Source organism: Pan paniscus, chromosome 10 (assembly GCF_029289425.2).
Source record: "Pan paniscus chromosome 10, NHGRI_mPanPan1-v2.0_pri, whole genome shotgun sequence".
Taxonomy (NCBI): Eukaryota; Metazoa; Chordata; class Mammalia; order Primates; family Hominidae; genus Pan; species Pan paniscus.
In genome coordinates this window covers 117,996,166-118,014,644 of record NC_073259.2, presented here as the reverse complement: position 1 = coordinate 118,014,644, position 18,479 = coordinate 117,996,166, and the positions used below count along the sequence as shown (strand labels likewise).

The following is an 18,479-nucleotide window of genomic DNA, read 5'->3' as shown; positions in this document are numbered from 1 at the left end:
AGTTGATTGTGTTTCACCCAATCCAGAAGAAAGGGTCCTTGTTTGTATTGGCTTTTTACTTTCAGCCCGGCTAGCTGTTACTGTCCTTATTGTTTAAAGCTGGTAGTTGTTTTCATTTACTTGGTGTTTGCTTTTTCTGCTTGCTGTAAAAAAACACAGTCCCACTGCCAAACATTTCTTTCAGCTTCAAACACTCCAGAGTGAAAATTCGAACCTCAGGAAACAGGCCACAACCAATGTATATCAGGTGCAAACTGGTTCTGAGTACACAGACACTTCCAACCACTCTTCCTTAAAGAGACGTCCGTCTGCCCGGGGCAGTAGGCCCATGTCCATGTACGAGACCGGATCAGGTCAGAAACCGTATCTCCCAATGGGAGAAGCAAGCCGCCCCGAAGAGAGCAGGACGAGACTCCAGCCCTTCCCCGCGCACGTAAGTAACACCACTGGCGCTTCTGCTGTTCACTCTATGCAGCCTAACTACTCTGTTCCCTCTTCTGAACCTACAGGTCCCCACAGCTCTGCTTTGCCAAATTGGACTAAGAGAGTTACCATTGTGTTTGCTGTATTAACATGTCCACAGATGCTTGCGATATTCCCACAAGCACACAGGGCCATGGGCTGATGGTTTCCTAACCAAGTTGGGGATTCTGGCTCTTGCCCGAACTGCTTCTTTTTTCTCCCCCACATCCATGATTATTTCTCAACCAGCCAGTGTTGGAACTTTTTTTGGTAAAGCTTCCTTCCTTCTCTACTTCCAAAAACAAAAATAAATCATAAATTTCACTCTCAGAAGGAAGTGTTGCCTTCTTGGAGCTAGACAGGGATGTGCCCCTTTAAGTACTGGAGCCCTTAGAATCCAAGACGTCTTTTCAGCTCCTCCTCAAGCAGGTGGCCTTGAGTCTGTGGCCCAGGTACCCAGGCAAGGCTGGAAGACTCCAGGCCTCCGCAGCCTCTCCATGTGTGCTCAGTGTGCCTGCTAGGTTCGCTTCTGCATCCTGCTCCTCCCCCCGTGGTGGGGGAAGTGTGGCTTTGTTGTCTCAGAAAAGGAAATGTAATACTCTACATCAGTCTTAGAAGCACGGAATTCCAGAGATTGTGTTCTGCAGCAGGGTTCTTACAATCTTATTTTGCATTGGGATACATACTGTGTTATAAGGTTTTCAAATATATTTCTTCTGGATTACTTTATTATAAAAATATGTGTTCTGCCAAGATGTTACATTTAAACTTTTTCATGTGATGCTTTTTCAGAGGGTAGTATTTGTCTTTTTGAGTGTCAAAGTTTATTATTTCTTCAGTCAAATTTTATGGGAGTTTCCAAAAAAATTCTCAAGGTAGATGCAAAGCAAGGACATGGTTTCGTAAATTAAACCCTAGTTTAATTTTGTCAATTTTCAGTGTGGTAAAATTACAATATTGTTTTACTATAATTGGGAGTCTGTTATCTCAGATTCTTTTTAAGATATTTGGGTTTAACATTCTAAGGCAATTGATTTGATACATTTGACGTAATGGGAATGCCACTGAACTAAGTTAAGAATCTTTTTTTTTTGAGATGGAGTCTCGCTCTGTCACCCAGGCTGGAGTGCAGTGGTGTGATCTCAGCTCACTGCAACCTTTACCTCCTGGGTTCAAGCAGTTCTCCTGCCTCAGCCTCCTGAGTAGCTGGGACTACAGGCACATGGTCCTGTGCCTGGCTAATTTTTTTGTGTTTTAGTAGAGACGGGGTTTCATCATGTTGCCCAGGCTGGTCTCAAACTCCTGAGCTCAGGCAATCCGCCCGCCTCGGCCTCTCAAAGTGCTAGGATTACAGGTGTGAGCTACCGTGCCCACCCTAAGTTAAGAATCTTATTTTTGTATAGCTGAAGACAAAATTTAGGAAAAGCAGCTTTGTTATTTTTCAGTGTACTTATTTTAGAAAAAATTAGAATATAAAGATATATCAGGAAGGCACTGTAATTGTACTAAAAATTAGATTGTGTATAGCAACTTAGAATCATTTTTATAGTTTCTCATTTCACATCAGTCCTGATTGAAAAACAAATATGCATTTCATAGTATCCATTAAAAAATTATTGACAAGTTTGACAAATTATGTTAGGTATTTCCCTTATGGAAAAGCAGCCTTATTAAATTCAGAGTAATTTCCAGGAGGTGTTTCACCAAGGGTTTAAGCATCTCTGGGGTCCTGTCACTGGTGGCCACTGAGATTGCAGCACTCACGTCACATAATGTGTGGTGTTCCAGGATTCTTTTACTGAAGCTGGCAAGGTGGTAGGTTTTTGGTTTGTTTTGTATTTTCCCGAGTGTGTTTCTCTTTCCCATTCCAGATCGGGAGGAGTGCACTTGTGACCTCCTCTTCATCTCTGCCTTCCTTCCCCTCCACACTTTCCTGGTCGAGGGATGAAAGCGCCCGAAGGGTTAAGTACATTCTGAATGGTCTGCTCTCTGGAGGAGGGGCCGTGCTCCTGGGCGCTTTGTGCTTGGGCTCTGGCCCTCCTGTCCCTCGCTAACTGCCCTTCCGTCCTGCATGAGGCAGCACTTCCTCCTGGTTTCTCACAGTGCATCAGGCTCACACTCGTGCACATGCACGCTCACCCATCGAGGGCGCCTCCCTTTCTCTAACCCCATACTGCTCATGTTCACGTCATATTTAACAAAGTTTGCAAATCACCCTACAGCATTTATTCTGAGCAAACTGTTTTTTTAAACAACCAGAAAATTAGCTGGCTGCTGGTTAGATATTATAATAGGCCAAATTTGTTCAATTTGTTCAGGGCTACAGTTGTCAGATTGAAACTGCTGTATGTGGACTCGCTGAAGTACTAAAATGTCATGCCTTTTTTTTTTTTTAACCTGTGACACATTTTATGTCAGCACCACAAGTGCTGACAAACCAAGGTTTACAAGTCCCTGCATCTTGAATCAGAATTGTAACACCTTGTGGCATTGGAGCTGTGCAAGCAGCTGTTAACCTAAAGCTGTTCACTTGTACGGGTTGGTTAAACCTCACCTACTGGTGTATAATTTATGGTCTCAATAGCAGCGCATGATTCAGGTAAGCCCCTTTTAGAGTAGTCAGGCAGTAAGTATTAAGCACCTCCTCCATACACAGCGTTTTGGTAAGTCAATGAAAGGGTCCTAAGGACTTAGCTGGCACAGCCCCTGCTCCCAAAGGCACTGTCAATTAAAAAATACTTTCATGCATAAAGAGTGGTACATGACCACAACCTGGGAAAGCCGTGGAAAGAGCACAGGCTTTGAAAATCCACGTCCCAGTTCTGGCTCCATCTCTTTTTTAATGGAAGGGTAATGTAAGGTAAGAGGAGGAAGGTGGCTGTGGGTAAGGGACCACCTTTACAGGCAAGGTGGGGTTTGCACTGGGCCTTTGCCATTCCCTCCACACCTAGGAATTATGGAGAGCCTTTCTTTCCTAGTTCCAGTGGCATATGGATTACCAAGGCCCTTTCAGGATTCGTTTTTGTATTTTTTATTTTTTAGAGACAGAGTCTCATGTTGCCCAGTCTGTAGTACAGTAGCTATTTACAGGCATGGTCATAGCGTACTGCAGCCTCACACTCATGGGCTCAAGCAGTCCTCCCACTTCAGGCTTCTGAGTAGCTGGGCCTACAGGCATGCGCCACCATGCCCTGACCCTTTTGGAATTCTTCACTTCACTTTCAGTCTATTAAGAATTCTCAGCCGAGTGCAGTGACTCACACACTTTGGGAGGCCTAGGCGGGTGGATTGCTTGAGCCCAGGAGTTCAAGACCAGCCTCAGCAACATGGCGAAATCCCATCTCTATAAAAAATATAAAAAATTATCCGGGTGTGTTGATGTGCACCTGTAGTCCCAGGTACTTGGGAGGCTGAGATAGGAGGATCACTTGAGCCCACCATGAGAGATCGAGGCTGCAGTGAGCCATGATTGTGCCATTGCACTCCAGCCTGGACAACACAGTGAGGCCCTGTCTCAAAAAAAAAAAAAAAGGAATTACTGTACTAAAAAAAAAAAATTATTGATACATTGTACTTAAAGTCTCGGCTGGGTGCAGTGGCTCATGCCTGTAATCCCAGCACTTTGGGAGGCCAAGGTGGGTGGATCACTTGAGCCCAGGAATTTGAGACCAGCCTGGCCAACATGGCAAAACCCGTCTCTACTAAGAATACAAAAATTAGCGACGGGTGGTGGCGCATGCCTGTAATCCCAGATACTTGGAAGGCTGAGGCACGAGAATCAAGAATCCCTTGAACCTGGGAAGTGGAGGTTGCAGTAAGCCGAGATTGCACCACTGCACTCCAGCCTGGGCGACAGAGTGAGATTGTCTTAAAAAAAAAAAGTCTCCTGAGCAGTTCTGAAATTGAACTGTAATGTTTCATTAAAATAGCCCAGATACAACTAAAGGACAGTTAGACAGTGATTAAATATCTCATTAGAAATTTTGTAAGTCAAACCTCTTTTGTCTACTGTGAAATTTTTGTTTTTTAATTTGTATGGTAGCCTTAAAAATCATTGCAAGGACTGCTTGCTGAGACAGAGTTTTGTACAAAAATCATTTAAACTGATCACCCTGATTGTTCCTGACAGCTTCATCATGAGTTTAGATTTTTATGGCGTGTCTTTATTCAGAGAACACTGCAAACCTATTAAATACATTGAACCAGCACCAGCTGTAAGGTAACCTTCCTATTAACAGCTTTGAGAGAGCAGCACTCTTAACCAATAGCTTTTGGCTCTGCATGTTTATAATAATTTTGATACAATTAAATGCTGGCTACACTGAAATTCTGTACATATGCTTTTGTTGACAACGATGGAAGGACTTAACTAACGTGTAAGTAACTGATTTCCTGGGTGGTTGCTGCTATATGTTGTTTTCCATACTTGAAAAAACATTTACCAAATGCATTTATTAGGTATATGAGTCACTACTCTTCTAAAATGTTTAAATGAAACTTGGTACTTTTGATCATTGAGGGTAATGCATTTGATTTGCGATTTATCACATTTTCATCAGGGAAGGCAAAAAGATTCATTATAAAGGCCAGACATGGTGGCTCACGCCTCTAATCCTAGCACTTTGGGAAGCCGAGGCAGGTGGATTGCCTGAGCTCGGTAGTTTGAGACCATCCTGGGCAACACAGTGAAACCCTGTCTCTATTAAAATACAAAAAATTAGCCAGGTATGGCGGTGGGTGCCTGTAGTCCCAGCTACTTGGGAGGCTTAGGCAGGAGAATCGCTTGAACCTGGGAGGCCGAGGCAGAAGTTACAGTGATCCAGGATTGCACCACTGCACTCCAGCCTGGGCGACAGAGCAAGACTGTGTCTCCAGATAAATAAATAAAAAAGATTCATTATAAAAATGTAGAATTTTCTGGGTTTAATTCTGTTTCTAGTTTGTTTTCCACTGGAGCAGCTCTGGGCAAATTTTTCAGTATAATTACGTAAATGCAAGTTTTTATCTATTCATATATGTGTATATGTATACACACACACACCTCTGTGTGGGTGTATATATAAAAACCAAAATAAAACTTAAAAGTTAGTTGGGGCCAGGTGTGGTGGCTAACACCTATAATCCCAGCACTTTGGGAGGCCAAAGTTGGAGGATCACTTGAGCTCAGGAGTTCAAGACCAGGCTGGGCAACATAGTGAGACCTTCTCTCCACAAAAAAGTACAAAATTAGCCGAGCGTGGTGGCACGGGCCTGTGGTCCCAGCTGCTCAGGAAGCTGAGGTGGGAGAATCGCTTGAGTCTGGGAGGTCGAGGCTGCAGTGAGCCGAGATTGTACCACTGCACTTAGCCTAGGCGACAGAGTGAGACCCTGTCTCAAAAAAAAAAAAGAAAAAAAAATTGGCAGGGTGCGGTGGCTCACACCTATAATCTCAGCACTTTTGGAGGCTGAGGCGGGAAAATCACCTGAGGTCAGGAGTTTGAGACCAGCCTAACCAACATGGTGAAACCCCATCTCTACTAAAAATACAAAGTTAGCTCAGTGTGGTGGTGCATGCCTGTAATCCCAGCTACTCAGGGGGCTGAGGCAGGAGAATTGCTTGAACCCGGGAGGCGGAGGTTGCAGTGAGCCTAGCTTTCCACAGGCAACAAGAGTGAAACTCAATCTCAAAAAAAAAAAGAAAAAAGTTAGGCATTCCCTGTGAAAGATAAGAAGGGTTTTGGGTTTTTCTTCCTTTTTCATTTTCTAAGCTCATCTCTGGAAGACCACAGTGCTTGCCCATGATCTTCCTGCTATAGACTTCTAGCAGCCAAACTCACTGACTGTTCATAAAGCCACTTCAAAACAAGGCAGCAAGAGAAGCAGAACTACTTATTGGTAGGAGATATAAACAAAGGGATCATCAAAGTTGTAGATTCTACAGAAATTAGTTTTACAGACTCCCCATATGGCTCCAAGCCAACGTTTAATCTGCCAGATGGATTTGAGTGGCTGCAGGATGCACGAGTTCATAGTGAATTTTAGGAGCCCACAGCAAGTGTCTTGTATTTGAGCAGCTGGGAACTAAACAGCATGCGTGGAGGTGTGGATGGAAGACCTCAGCCGACAGAGAAGAGAACATGCGCCCTGGAAGCAGAAGAGTGTATGGGGATAGCAAACAAAGTGTGGTGTGAATAAGGGGGGCTCCTCCACGTGGGTCCGGCTGCCTTGCCTGTACCCACCAGGTGTTATCAGTAAGGAGTGACAGGCTTTATGTAGAGTTTTGTGGGTTTTTTTTTTTTTTCTTTTTCTTTTTGGTTTTGTTTTATTTTGTTTTGTTTTGTTTTGTTTTTTGAGTTAGGGTCTAGCTCTGTCACCCAGGCTGGAGTGCAGTAATACGATCTCATCTCACTGCAACCTCCGCCTCGTAGGCTCAAGAGATCATCTCACCTCAGCCTCCCGAGTAGCTGAACTGCAGGTGTGCACTACCACACCCAGCTAATTTTTGTACTTTTAGTAGAGATGACGTTTCACCATGTTGCCTAGGCTGGCCTCAAATTCCTGGCCTCAAGTGATCTGCCCACCTCGGCCTCCCAACATGCTGGGATTACAGGTGTGAGCCACCGCACCTGGCCATGTAGACCTTCTTAAACCAACTTACTCAAAAGTAGCCACTCTTTTGGATGAAGCTACAGGGTTTCCATATGTTTAAACAAAGCTCTTAGTTTACATCTGTGTCCTTAGCCACATTTTATTGCAGCATCAATAAAACTCCTTAGTCACATGTTTTGATTAACTTGGATGAAATTCAAGGAGTAAAGCTAGAAATAGCTCACACTTGTATTTTATAAGGTAAGTGGTTTAGGTTTTAAATTAGCCTTCACTGATCTCTGTTCCAGAGAAGTTCTCAAGCATTATGGGTGAAATAAATAGGGAAAATAATGTTCATGAAATACTCAGAACATAGTCCCCTTCGAAGGAATAAAGTCCCCTTCAAATTTCGTCACCCTAGAAGATTGTGTGTTTAGCAGTGCTGCCATTTGTTCAAAACATTTTTAGGATTCCTCTTTTGAATCTGTATCCCATTTTTGATCACCACAGTTGCACCAAATCTTTACATTTTAAGGGATAGATTTGAGCCCAGGCATGAAATATTGGAGGTAGCAGGAGGCAGGAGACCTGGTGCTTGGTCCTGTTTTTCTGCAGACTTTGTGGCCTTTGGTGGGCCACCCAGCTTTTTTGGCCCTTCATTTTCTCATATGGGGTTCAATCAGATAATCTGAAGGTAGCTTCCAGTGCTGAAGGTCTGTGGTCATATAAGTGCTGGCATGTTTTTTTTTGTTTGTTTCTGAGACAGGGTCTTATCTTACTCTGTTTCCCAGGCTGGAGTACAGTGGTGCGATCATGGCTCAATGCAACCTTGAACTCCTGGGCTCAAGCAGTGCTCCCTCAGCCTCCTGAGGAGCTGGGACTACAGGTTCATGCTACCATGCCTGGCTTATTTATTTATTTATTTATTTATTTATTTATTTATTTATTTATTTATTTTATTTTTTAAATGTTGCCCAGGCTGGTCTCAAACTCCTAGCCTCAAGCAATCGTCCTGCCTCAGCCTCCCAAAATACAGGGATTACAGGTGTGAGCCACCACACCCTGCCTGTATTTTAACTGCATCTCATTATGTTATAAATTTGAGAACTAAATGAGGATGTGTTGCCTTGCATGTCTGTTAGTTTGTACTAAGGATCTGATTAGGAAGTGGCCACTGAGCTAAGAAGAAAATGGTGCAAAGAAGGAAAGAGGCCATTTCTGGATCCAATATTCATCTTTTACTAAATTTTCACTAGAGAGTTGTCCCCTGTTCCAAATGAGATTTGGGATGTGAAGGCCAGTAGCCTAACAGGTAACAATTCCTGGGGAAGACTCCTGAGAAGGGTCTCATGTTACAAACTCATGAGGGTCCCTCTTCTTTCTTGTAGGCATCCAGGCTGGAGAAGCAGAACAGCACACCTGAGAGTGACTACGACAACACTCCCAACGACATGGAGCCAGATGGCATGGGGTACATGCACAGGACGAGCGTGCCAGGGGAGGGGCTCCCCAGGGCCAGAGACCTGGCAGGCCTGGGCCAGCAGAAGCAGTTTACCACACACACCCCTTTTCTCTATTTTCAGACTCATAAAGTCTTAAAGTATTCAAGCGTATGCTCGTAGTTTACATGTCTTGTCATCTCACATTGTTGCCAAAAGGCCTTTTTCTTTGTAGCAGCATGTTATGTGTCTCTAGCTGTCTGTAGTGTGTTTAAAGTCATTACCCCACTTCATCATGAAGACAACATTAGGTTACATTCTGCATTTGTATCCAAGGAGTTGGCCCACCTGGGGATGGCTTTATAAACAAACACCCTCCCCGCTCCAGGTATTTTCCCTCCCTTTTCCCCTCCTTCACCCTTCCTGTGAGAGTCAACACTTCCAGCCCTATGGTAGAGTGAAATAGCCGATTTTAGAGCCTTACCATGAGTCTCCTGCTAGACAGGATAAAGGAAATGACGAGACCAGCCTGCTCATGCATTTAGCCAGTGCATACAAAGTGGCTCCTAGAAGCAGAGGGGTAGCTGATAAGCACCTGCTGTATTTAACTGCATCTTTAATGTTCACAGGTCAAGCCGAAAGGGACGGCAAAGAAGTATGGTGTGGCCAGGTGATGGCTTGGTACCAGACACAGCAGAACCCCATGTGGCCCCAAGCCCCACTCTCCCTAGCACCGAAGATGTCATCAGGAAGACTGAACAGATCACCAAAAACATACAGGAGCTCTTAAGAGCAGCCCAAGAAAATAAACATGACAGGTAAGCAGGATTGAAGACCCTGCTTTGGGAGAGCATGAGTTATGCACCCAGAAAGGGATGATGCCCATGTTCATAATGGCAGCTATTCCCAGCATGCTGACTTCAAGGTCATTGAAAACAAGTCTACATAACAGGCTTAAGAACAATGTCAGTTTTGGTTTGCTTTGTCTTGTTTGATTTACATGGTATTTTCTTTTTTTTCATCTTGTTATGAAGCTCCGAAAATAAATGCCTCTAGAAACAGGATTGCGGCATAGTTAGGGTGGTGACAATGCTAGTTCTAGGTGGAGGGGGAAAGGGGCTACCTTATACCTCGCTTCTGGCCATGGCTATACCCTGGTCTGGCTAAGGACAAGGCCGCTGACACAAAAGGTATCCTGGGCTGGGCACAGTGGCTCACACCTGTAATCCCGGCACTTTGGGAGGCCGAAGCAGGTGGATCACCTGAGGTCAGGAGTTTGAGACCAGTCTGACCAATATGGTGAAACCCTGTGTCTATGAAAAACACAAAAATTAGCTGAGCATGGTGGCATGTGCCTGTAGTCCCAGCTATTCAGGAGGCTGAGGCAGGAGAATTTCTGGAACCCTGGAGGCGGAGGTTGCAGCGAGCCAAGATCATGCCACTGCACTCCAGCCTGGGCAACAATAGCGAAACTGTCTCAAAATAAATAAAGTTGATCTCATCATCACCCAAATCCATCTCTGCACATGAGAGGGGAGGCTGTTTACTCTGACTAGAAGCACGTCCTGTGGTTAATTCTTACCCTGAGGAAGGGACTGGCTCTTGCTCCAACTTAGCCTTTTGTTCTTTGAGAGTGAATTCTCTGAGAACTTCCGGTGAGTTGCGAACTGCTTGGGGTAACATCCTAGCTTCCCATGGTTGGCAGGATGTAGACACTCATAAAACATTAGCTAAACCAGCAGAGTTCAGTCAAACCCAAGAAAAATCTCATTCTTTTCATTAGGTCAGCAAAGTTTAGGACTTCAGTGAAGAACTTTCTTCACGCCTTGCACGAGCAAAAAGTATTCAAGGGATGCTGTGCTGTTTACTCTTCTCTCTGTTTTCTTCTTCCACACAGACATGCATCTGGGCCTTTGTATTCCCTTTTGTAGTCCTGGCACTACTGGGCCAACCTCCCCTTTCCGTACCCTTTTTTATATGGCTCACACATCTCCCAATGTCCTTATTTCCCACTAGGAAAGAGGGAATAATCCATGTTTATTGAAAGATAAGAGTTAGTCTTCTGGAGGGACTGCTGGAAGCTCCTCAGAGAAAAAGAGAAACATGCATAACTTTTAAGCCTCCTTCGATAAAAACTGTCTAATTATTTGGCTTCCTCCTCCCTCCTTTCCCAGGCATTCTCTTCATACCACGCCTTTGGGACCCCACGGGTTACAAGCACACTCACTTTGCTTAGAACCATAGTCTTGGCAGTGAGTGACTTCATATGTGATTACAGAAAGCAAAGTATCCCGTGGCTTTCCAAAGTACAGAGCTTTTTTTTTTTTTGAGACAGAGTCTTGCTCTGTCACCCAGGCTGGAGAGCAGTGACACGATCTTGCTCACTGCAACCTCCGCCTCCTTGGCTCAAGCGATCCTCCTGCCTCAGCTTCCCAAGTAGCTGGGATTACAGGTGCACGCCACCATGCCCGGCTAATTTTTTTGTATTTTTAGTAGAGACAGAGTTTCACCATGTTGGCCAGGCTGGTCTCGAACTCCTGATCTCAAGTGATCTACCCGCCTCAGCCTCTCAAAGTGCTGAGATTACAGGTGTGAGCCACCGTGCTTGGCCAAAGTTTTTGACAGCGTTTAATGTAATCATGATTCAATAACACTTCCTTCCCGAGCACCGTGACCCCGTTTGTCAATGTGCTTCGCTTTTCATTTCCTCTAGTTCAGAAGTGCTGTGCTTGTATTTCAAACTAAAATGTGCTTGCCTTATATTGCTGTCTTTGTCAAAAATACAAATATCTGCCCTGAGGCCATTTCTACTTCAAAGATGCAATATGGTGCTTGGTACAATTTGGGAAATTTCTTTATTTTTTTTCTTTCTTTGTTTAAAATTTACAAATCCATTCAACAACACATATAATGATCTGATTTCCTTTTTTGTTTTAAGACCATGAGAGAATGATGCAGAGATTTTAATCCTTAGCTCATTCTTTTGGTTTAAAACCATAATTGGTCTAGAGAATTTATATTTCATAAATTGTTCAATGCTATATTAAAATTTCTGGATACTTAGATACCCAAGATGCTTTTATTTATAATCTTGAATTGTACGAATTAAACCCATGCCTTTTTCTCTTGTTTTCTCCTCTTGATCCATGTAAGCAACCCCAGCCCCTGACCTTCCTGAAGTCTGGTCTTGTCTCCTGGGCCTCCAGCCTCACTCCTGCCCTCACACAGGCACACATACAATTCAGGGATTATGACATATTATGCACGAAAACCTTTTTGAGGAAAGATACCAATGTGAAGTTGTGAATGTGGACTCCTGTTAGAGGAGGAGGGCTTCCTCATTAATCTGGGTGTGCTTGCTTTTCTATCTCGTCGAGGACTTCCCCAAATAGTTCATAATGAGTGAGCTTTTGAGAGATGGCCTTAGGAAAGATTCCTTCTCTGTGCAGCAGGAGGAAAGGGTGAATCGTATTTCTCAAAAATGAAACCATAAACAACAAAATATAAAACTCTTCACTGGCTGGGCACAGTGGCTCACGCCTGTAATCCCAACACTTTGGGAGGCCGAGGCGGGTGGAGCAGTCAGGAGTTCAAGACCAGCCTGACCAACATGGTGAAACCCCATCTCTACTAAAAATACAAAAATTAGCCGGGTGTGGTGGCGCAAACCTGTAATCCCAGCTACTCGAGAGGCTGAGGCAGGAGAATTGCTTGAAGCCGGGAGGCGGAGAAGCCAGGAGGCGGAGGTTGCAATGAGCCGAGATTGCACCACTGCACTCCAGCCTGAGCGACAGAGCGAGACTCCATCTCAAAAAAAAAAAACAAAAAACTTCAGTGTGGTTCTCAGTCACTGTGATATTAACAGACACACAGTTTATTAGTATGCATGATACATGTGACGGCTGTGGACATTGCTTTTTTCTCTTTCTGAAATCTGTGTGACCAGATAGGTTGTTGCCCCTTCATATTTACAAGTTAAATAACTCCATATATGTTGGAATTTTTGTTATTAAATGGTTTGTGATTCTAATTGCTCACAAAGGTAGAAGTCAGGATTTCCTATGAAGGCATTTTTGGATACTATAAACCATTTTCTTGAAATGTAATGGTTTAATTTAAAATGTAGGCAGTCTTTTTTTTTTTTTTTTAGACGGAGTCTCGCTTTTATCCCCTAGGCTGGAGTGCAGTGGCACAACCTTGGCTCACTGCAACCTCTGCCTCCCGGGTTCAAGCGATTCTCCTGCTTCAGCCTCCTGAGTAGCTGGGATTACAGGCATGCGCCACAATGCCTAGCTAATTTTTTTGTATTTTTAGTAGAGACGGGATTTCACCATGTCGTTCAGGCTGGTCTCAAACTCCTGACCTCAGGTGATCCGCCCACCTTGGCCTCCCAAAGTGCTGGGATTACAGGCGTGAGCCACTGCGCCCGGCCGACAGTTTTAATTATAATAGTTTTGAAACTAGATTTGTTACAAAGGTGAAGTACATAAGTTGCTTATGACAATCTATTCAGAAGCCAACTTCATGGTTTAAAAAATGGGGAAAGGGCTGGACACCGTGGCTCACACCTGTAACCCCAGCACTTTGGAGGCTGAGGCAAGAGATTCACTTGAATCCAGGAGTTCAACACAAGGCTGGGCGACATAGTGGGACTCCTCTACAAAAAAATATTTAAAAATCAGCCAGGCATGGTGGTGCATGCCTGAAGTTCCAGCTACTTGAGAGACTCCAATTCTAATTTTAAGGAATTTTTTCAGTCCTTTATTTTTCACTTCTGTGGCCTTTTGCATGGAAATCCTTTCTCTTTCTAGAAATTGGGACGATGAAACACATGAGAAGTAAATGACTGACGTGAGGAGGGGTGAATTATGTTTCTGTACTGTTGTGTGGCCTCACCTGACCAAGAGTGTATGTTGCCATATTTCATACCTGGAGACTTTTCATCAGATTGAACTTTTAGGAAGCAATGAGAGTCCTGCTTTATAACCATGTGCCCTCTGGTGGTGTGGGATGCACGGCTGGCTGCAGCCCCAGCCCCTTCATGAAGGGAATGTAAACAGAATCTGTTCTAGCACTTGAGTACTCTTTGCCTCTGAATCATTTTTACTGTCATTGAATAACTTCTTCAATATTCTTGCAGTTATATTCCCTGCTCAGAGAGGATACACGTAGCTGTTACAGAAATGGCAGCATTATTCCCCAAAGTAAGTCACTTCCTACTCACTTGGTTTAAATCCTTTTAAATGAACAGCAAGAAACTTCTTTATGACCTATATATTACATTAGCTTTTTTGTAGCACATGCAGTTTTAAAATATGCAGTCGAGGCCGGGTGTGGTGGCTCACGCCTGTAACCCCAGCACTTTGGGAGGCCGAGACAGGCAGATTACCTGAGGTCGGGAGTTCGAGGCCAGCCTGACCAACATGGAGAGACCCTGTCTCTACTAAAAATACAAAATTAGTCAGGCGTGGTGGTGCATGCCTGTAATCCCAGCTACTCAGGAGGCTGAGGCAGGAGAATCGCTTGAACCCAGGAGGCGGAGGTTGCGGTGAGTCAAGATCGTGCCATTGCGCTCCAGCCTGGGCAACAAGAGTGAAACTCAGTCTCAAAAAAAGTAAAATAAAATAAAATATGCAGTCGTATAGAGCTTTGAAATATTTTTGTTCTGCATGAATGTTGATTTAATAAGACAAGGATATACAAGTCGTGCTAAAAGGCAAATTTTAAAATTTATAGGATTTTCTGGAATATTTTACCCACATGGATTAATATTTTTCAAAAACTACCTCAAAATACCACATACTACTAAAATTACCCTGCATGCACTTTGACCTTTGAATCAGAATATTTCAGCATCTCTTACACTGTGGGCTGCAAAGCTTGGAGTGTGTGAAGCACCCCTTTGAGAAAGGGCAGGACCAAACCGCCTTTCACTCTGGGGAGCAGCTTGGTTTGCTTTAGAAGAATGTTTGTCCCCTGCTTTTGGATGTCTGCCCTGCAGTTCAGAGTAAACGGCTGTCTTTTTCCTTTTAGAAACCCAAGTCTGATATGGTGAGGACTTCCCTTCGTTTACTGACGTCCAGTGCCTACCGACTGCAGTCAGAGTGCAAGAAGACCCTCCCAGGGGACCCCGGCTCACCCACAGACGTTCAGCTGGTCACACAGCAGGTCATCCAGTGTGCGTACGACATCGCCAAGGCTGCCAAGCAGCTGGTTACCATCACCACCAAAGAGAACAACAACTGACAAGGGCAGGGCACCGCCTCCTCTGTTTTCTAGGCTTTATAAAGTCCAATTTCAAATTCAGACGCAGAACTCTTCAGATTTCTACAAAAAGAAACATTTAATGACGGTTTAAAACTTTTTAAAAGAAAACTCAGTATTATTTTTGCATGTTTTCTAACCAATTTTCAACTATTTAACCCACTTGCCTTATTTTGTGCCTATTTGCTGGTTTAGTTTCTGATGTTCGGTTGTGTTGTCAACAACTGTTGAGTTGATCACATACATCCGAAAGTATAGTTTCATTGTCTAAAGTGTGTGAAAACTTTTCCATCCCTTAAAACTCCCTGCCTGTGGCTAAAACTATAAATGAAATTTTTCATAAAACATTTTCTTGAGAGAGTTCAGTTAAAAAAAAAAAAATCAGCGTCATTTGTTCCCTGCCAAGCATCGTGCAATAAGTGAATTTCCTGGCCTACTTCAGAATCTCTAAGTTTGGGGTATCTCCAAGCATGTATGTAGAGAAAGGACTTTGCCACTTTTTAAAACTAGTGTCACAGTCTCTCTTGGGAGGAAACAATGAATTGGTCCATTTCTTCTCAGTGTTTTACCCTGTTACATGTTCTGTTATTTAATGTTGTTATCTCAAGCTCCTATCTCTTGATATTTTCTTGTCATCTTGAAGGCTCCATGGAATGAGATAAAGCATTGACCCACCACAGGACATCTCATGAAGCCATGTTCAGGGTAGGAGCTCCACGCACATCACCACCCATTGTCAGGTGCTCTCCCTCACCCCTGTAAGCCAGACAGTTTGTTCAAAACCTGCAGCAAAGAGAAGCATCAGTCTAACAAGCCAGAACTCATTTTGTGCCACCCATTTAGGTATCACTACCATGAACTATAGGGAAAAGAAATCACCTACTCCCTGACATTGTGTTGTACCCTTCATCCAAAAGTCAGCTTGCTTCTCTGACCCTCCCAGGGGACAGCTTTCTCACATGAGTTGCTTCACATTTTTCATCATCTTTAAGGACTTCTTATAAGGAAAGATGTATCGTATCGCAGTCATCTGAGTTAGTTTCTCCTCCATCACCTCATGAGTACTTGAAAATTAGACATCAACTTTCAAGAGTTCCTTAGAGAGTGTGCTCTAGCTGGCTGCCTGCTACCCCAAAGCTCTGAAAGAGTAAGGTTGAAGTGCTGGAACATGCTCAGATTGTTTTTTAGTTACTAAAAAGCCCCTTCTTGTTCTGAATGTGAAAGCTCTTCCCGTTCCTGCTTACTGCAGCCATTCTGTGTGTGTGGTTCAGACCCTGGCCTAGGGCCGGTAATGTGGATGAGTGAAGGGAGCCAGGTACACGGCAGCAGGGCAGAGGAGACTATGGGGAGCCCACGGCCTACACAGTAGGGGCAGTAGCCCCCAGCTCCACGCCTGTTGCCATGTGGAAAAGTGGGCCTAGGGTGGCCACAGCTTTGATTTTTCAAGAGACAAGAAACCTAGATGTTTTTTGGTGCCATCTCTCCATTTATAAATGTTGGCAACCAATTTGAACACTTTCAGAGACCATGTGCAGGTGAGCTGTGTCCTCTAGGCTGCCAGCTCACAGCCCCCACCCCAGGGCCCTGTAAGCTGTGCAGTGTGAGGGCCTGGCTTCCCCGGACACACCTGGAGCAGCCTCTGAGTCTTACCCGTAATGGAGCCAGCCAACCCTGTGTGTTATGTTGCTGTCGCTCCTGTTTTTAACCATATGTTCTGTCCCATAGTGGTCATTCACACATGTGAAGAAGACACAAGAATCAAAGTACAAGTTGCCTCAATACATGCTAGTAACTAAGCTTCTATTTTCACAGGACTGATCGATGCACACCTTTATAGCTTGACCGTATGCTGTCATGAAAGTAGCACCCCGACGGTGCTTGCTTTACTAAGTCACCGTGTGTGGATGCTTTTGTCACATTTTGCTTCACTGTGAGTAGCATGGGAAAAGGGTCCACGTCTCCAAAAGACTCTTCCACTTGTTTGTCCCACAGCCCTAAGTGCCACATTGCTGTTGGATGCTCCCGGGATGCCTTCTAGAAGGGGGCCTCCCACCTTAAGTTCAGGCGCCATCTGATAGCCTTTTCTGCAGGCTTCATGTCCTTAGCTGACCCTCCTTTTTCTTGCAAACCCCTGCCCCTGCTGTCCCAGGGAGGACGGGCTTCTGTAGAGGCTTCTGGGAAATGAGCTGTCTGCAGGAGGTGAAGCAGTGTTTTCCTTGGAATGTTTGAGGACCTGCAATAGAAGATGTTGCCTTTATGGCCCTAGAGAAAGTCAAGGAACATGGGGACCAACAAAGCATTTCCAGTTGTAAGAATATGTCAGAAGAGTGCTCGGTTAGCCCACGGTGCCAAAACTCCAAACAAGTTCCCCGGTGGAATGACGTCGCCATTGGAGGGCTGCAGGTCGTCCTCTCTGTATGTGCCCCGCGCATTTCCTTGGCCTCATCTGAGATCTGGTGTCAGAGTTCTCTGCTCCTGTTGGCAAATCGCACCTTATCTGAACGTTTGTTCCAGCCACCTTTTGCACATGGATTCCGTACCTTGCACTAGCAATGTCTACCTTCGGTAACATCGTTCTTTTTTACCCTGTATTCTCAATGATCCCTTCCTCCCCATATGCCACCCTTCCCCCAAAGCTGATAGGGCAGAGGTGCACTTTATGAAACTGGCACTTGACTGAACAGAAGGAAACAGCTGTACCTCTAAGCTCCTTTCACAGAAATCGTCATCTGCCTTGGAATGCAAATAGTTCTTATTTGCCAAAGAACAGTGAATTGGGCCCAAAGATCAAACACAGCATTTCATGTAATCAGAATTCTAAACGCACAACTCGGGAGCTGTGCACGGCTTCTCAAGTGATTCAGTTGCAGAACCAAGAGCAAAACTCGCCTGTTTTTGTCCTCAGTGGCACCCATGAGCTTTCCAATAGTATAATTTTCTTTCTTTCCTTGTCCTGGTTGAAGGTAACGTGTTCCTAGAAAAGAAAATGCTGCATAGGAAAACTGAGATGCCTTTTATTCCAATGTGTTTGATCCCTGTCACTCATTATTCTGTACTTTTTATTGTACATTCTATTCCTGTAATTATTGTGCCCTTTAAGTGTTGTAAAATCGTTTTGGAATTTGTGCCTGCTAGTTATGCAATAAACAGGCTCTACAGGTGTTTTTGTGGTAATGCTGTGCTCCCCATCAATTAGTTGATGTTTCCAGATACTCTGTAAAAGGTCTGAGGAAGTTCTCCCAAAACGCCATCATTAGTGAGATGCAGTGTTTCATATGCTTTGGGGCTCCGCAGTTTTACAGTAATGACTATCTTTTTCTTCCTCTGTGCTTAGCAAATAGGTTTTGTTTTGTTTTGTTTTTTTGTTTTTTTTTTGAGATGGAGCTTCACTCTTGTTGCTCGGGCTGGAGTGCAATGACGCGATCTCGGCTCGACGTGATCTCGGCTCACCGCAACCTCCGCCTCCCGGGTTCAAGTGATTCTCCTACCTCAGCCTCAGAAGTAGCTGGGATTACAGGCATGCACCACCCCACCCGGTTAATTTTGTATTTTTAGTAGAGACAGGGTTTCACCATGTTGCTCAGGCTGGTCTTGAACTCCCAACCTGAGGTGATCTGCCCGCATCGGCCTCCCAAAGTGCTGGGATTACAGGTGTGAGCCACGGCACCCAGAGCAAATAGCTTTCTTTGAACACTGCATCAAGATACTAGTTCCATGCATCTTATCATAATATATTTATTCCCTAAG

General features: G+C 44.3%; 1 protein-coding gene across 21 annotated transcripts in view; it reads left to right on the top strand.

Annotated features, from left to right (window-relative positions):
- The window catches only part of GIT2 (GIT ArfGAP 2), a 66,953-nt gene extending 49,059 nt beyond the window's left edge, over nucleotides 1-17,894 (top strand). For 5 of the 21 annotated variants that reach the window (XM_055096110.2, XM_024931262.4, XM_055096114.2 and 2 more), the window contains 6 exons: nucleotides 185-433; nucleotides 2,334-2,423; nucleotides 8,418-8,500; nucleotides 9,098-9,286; nucleotides 13,609-13,672; nucleotides 14,502-17,894. In XM_055096110.2, coding sequence (XP_054952085.1) covers nucleotides 185-433; nucleotides 2,334-2,423; nucleotides 8,418-8,500; nucleotides 9,098-9,286; nucleotides 13,609-13,672; nucleotides 14,502-14,714 — 888 coding nt within the window. In that variant the 3' untranslated portion in view covers nucleotides 14,715-17,894. The remainder of the gene's footprint in view (nucleotides 1-184; nucleotides 434-2,333; nucleotides 2,424-8,417; nucleotides 8,501-9,097; nucleotides 9,287-13,608; nucleotides 13,673-14,501) is intronic. The other 16 variants (XM_055096113.2, XM_055096112.2, XM_003832495.6 and 13 more) reach the window with 6 other exon arrangements.
- Nucleotides 17,895-18,479: the final 585 nt, after the last annotated feature.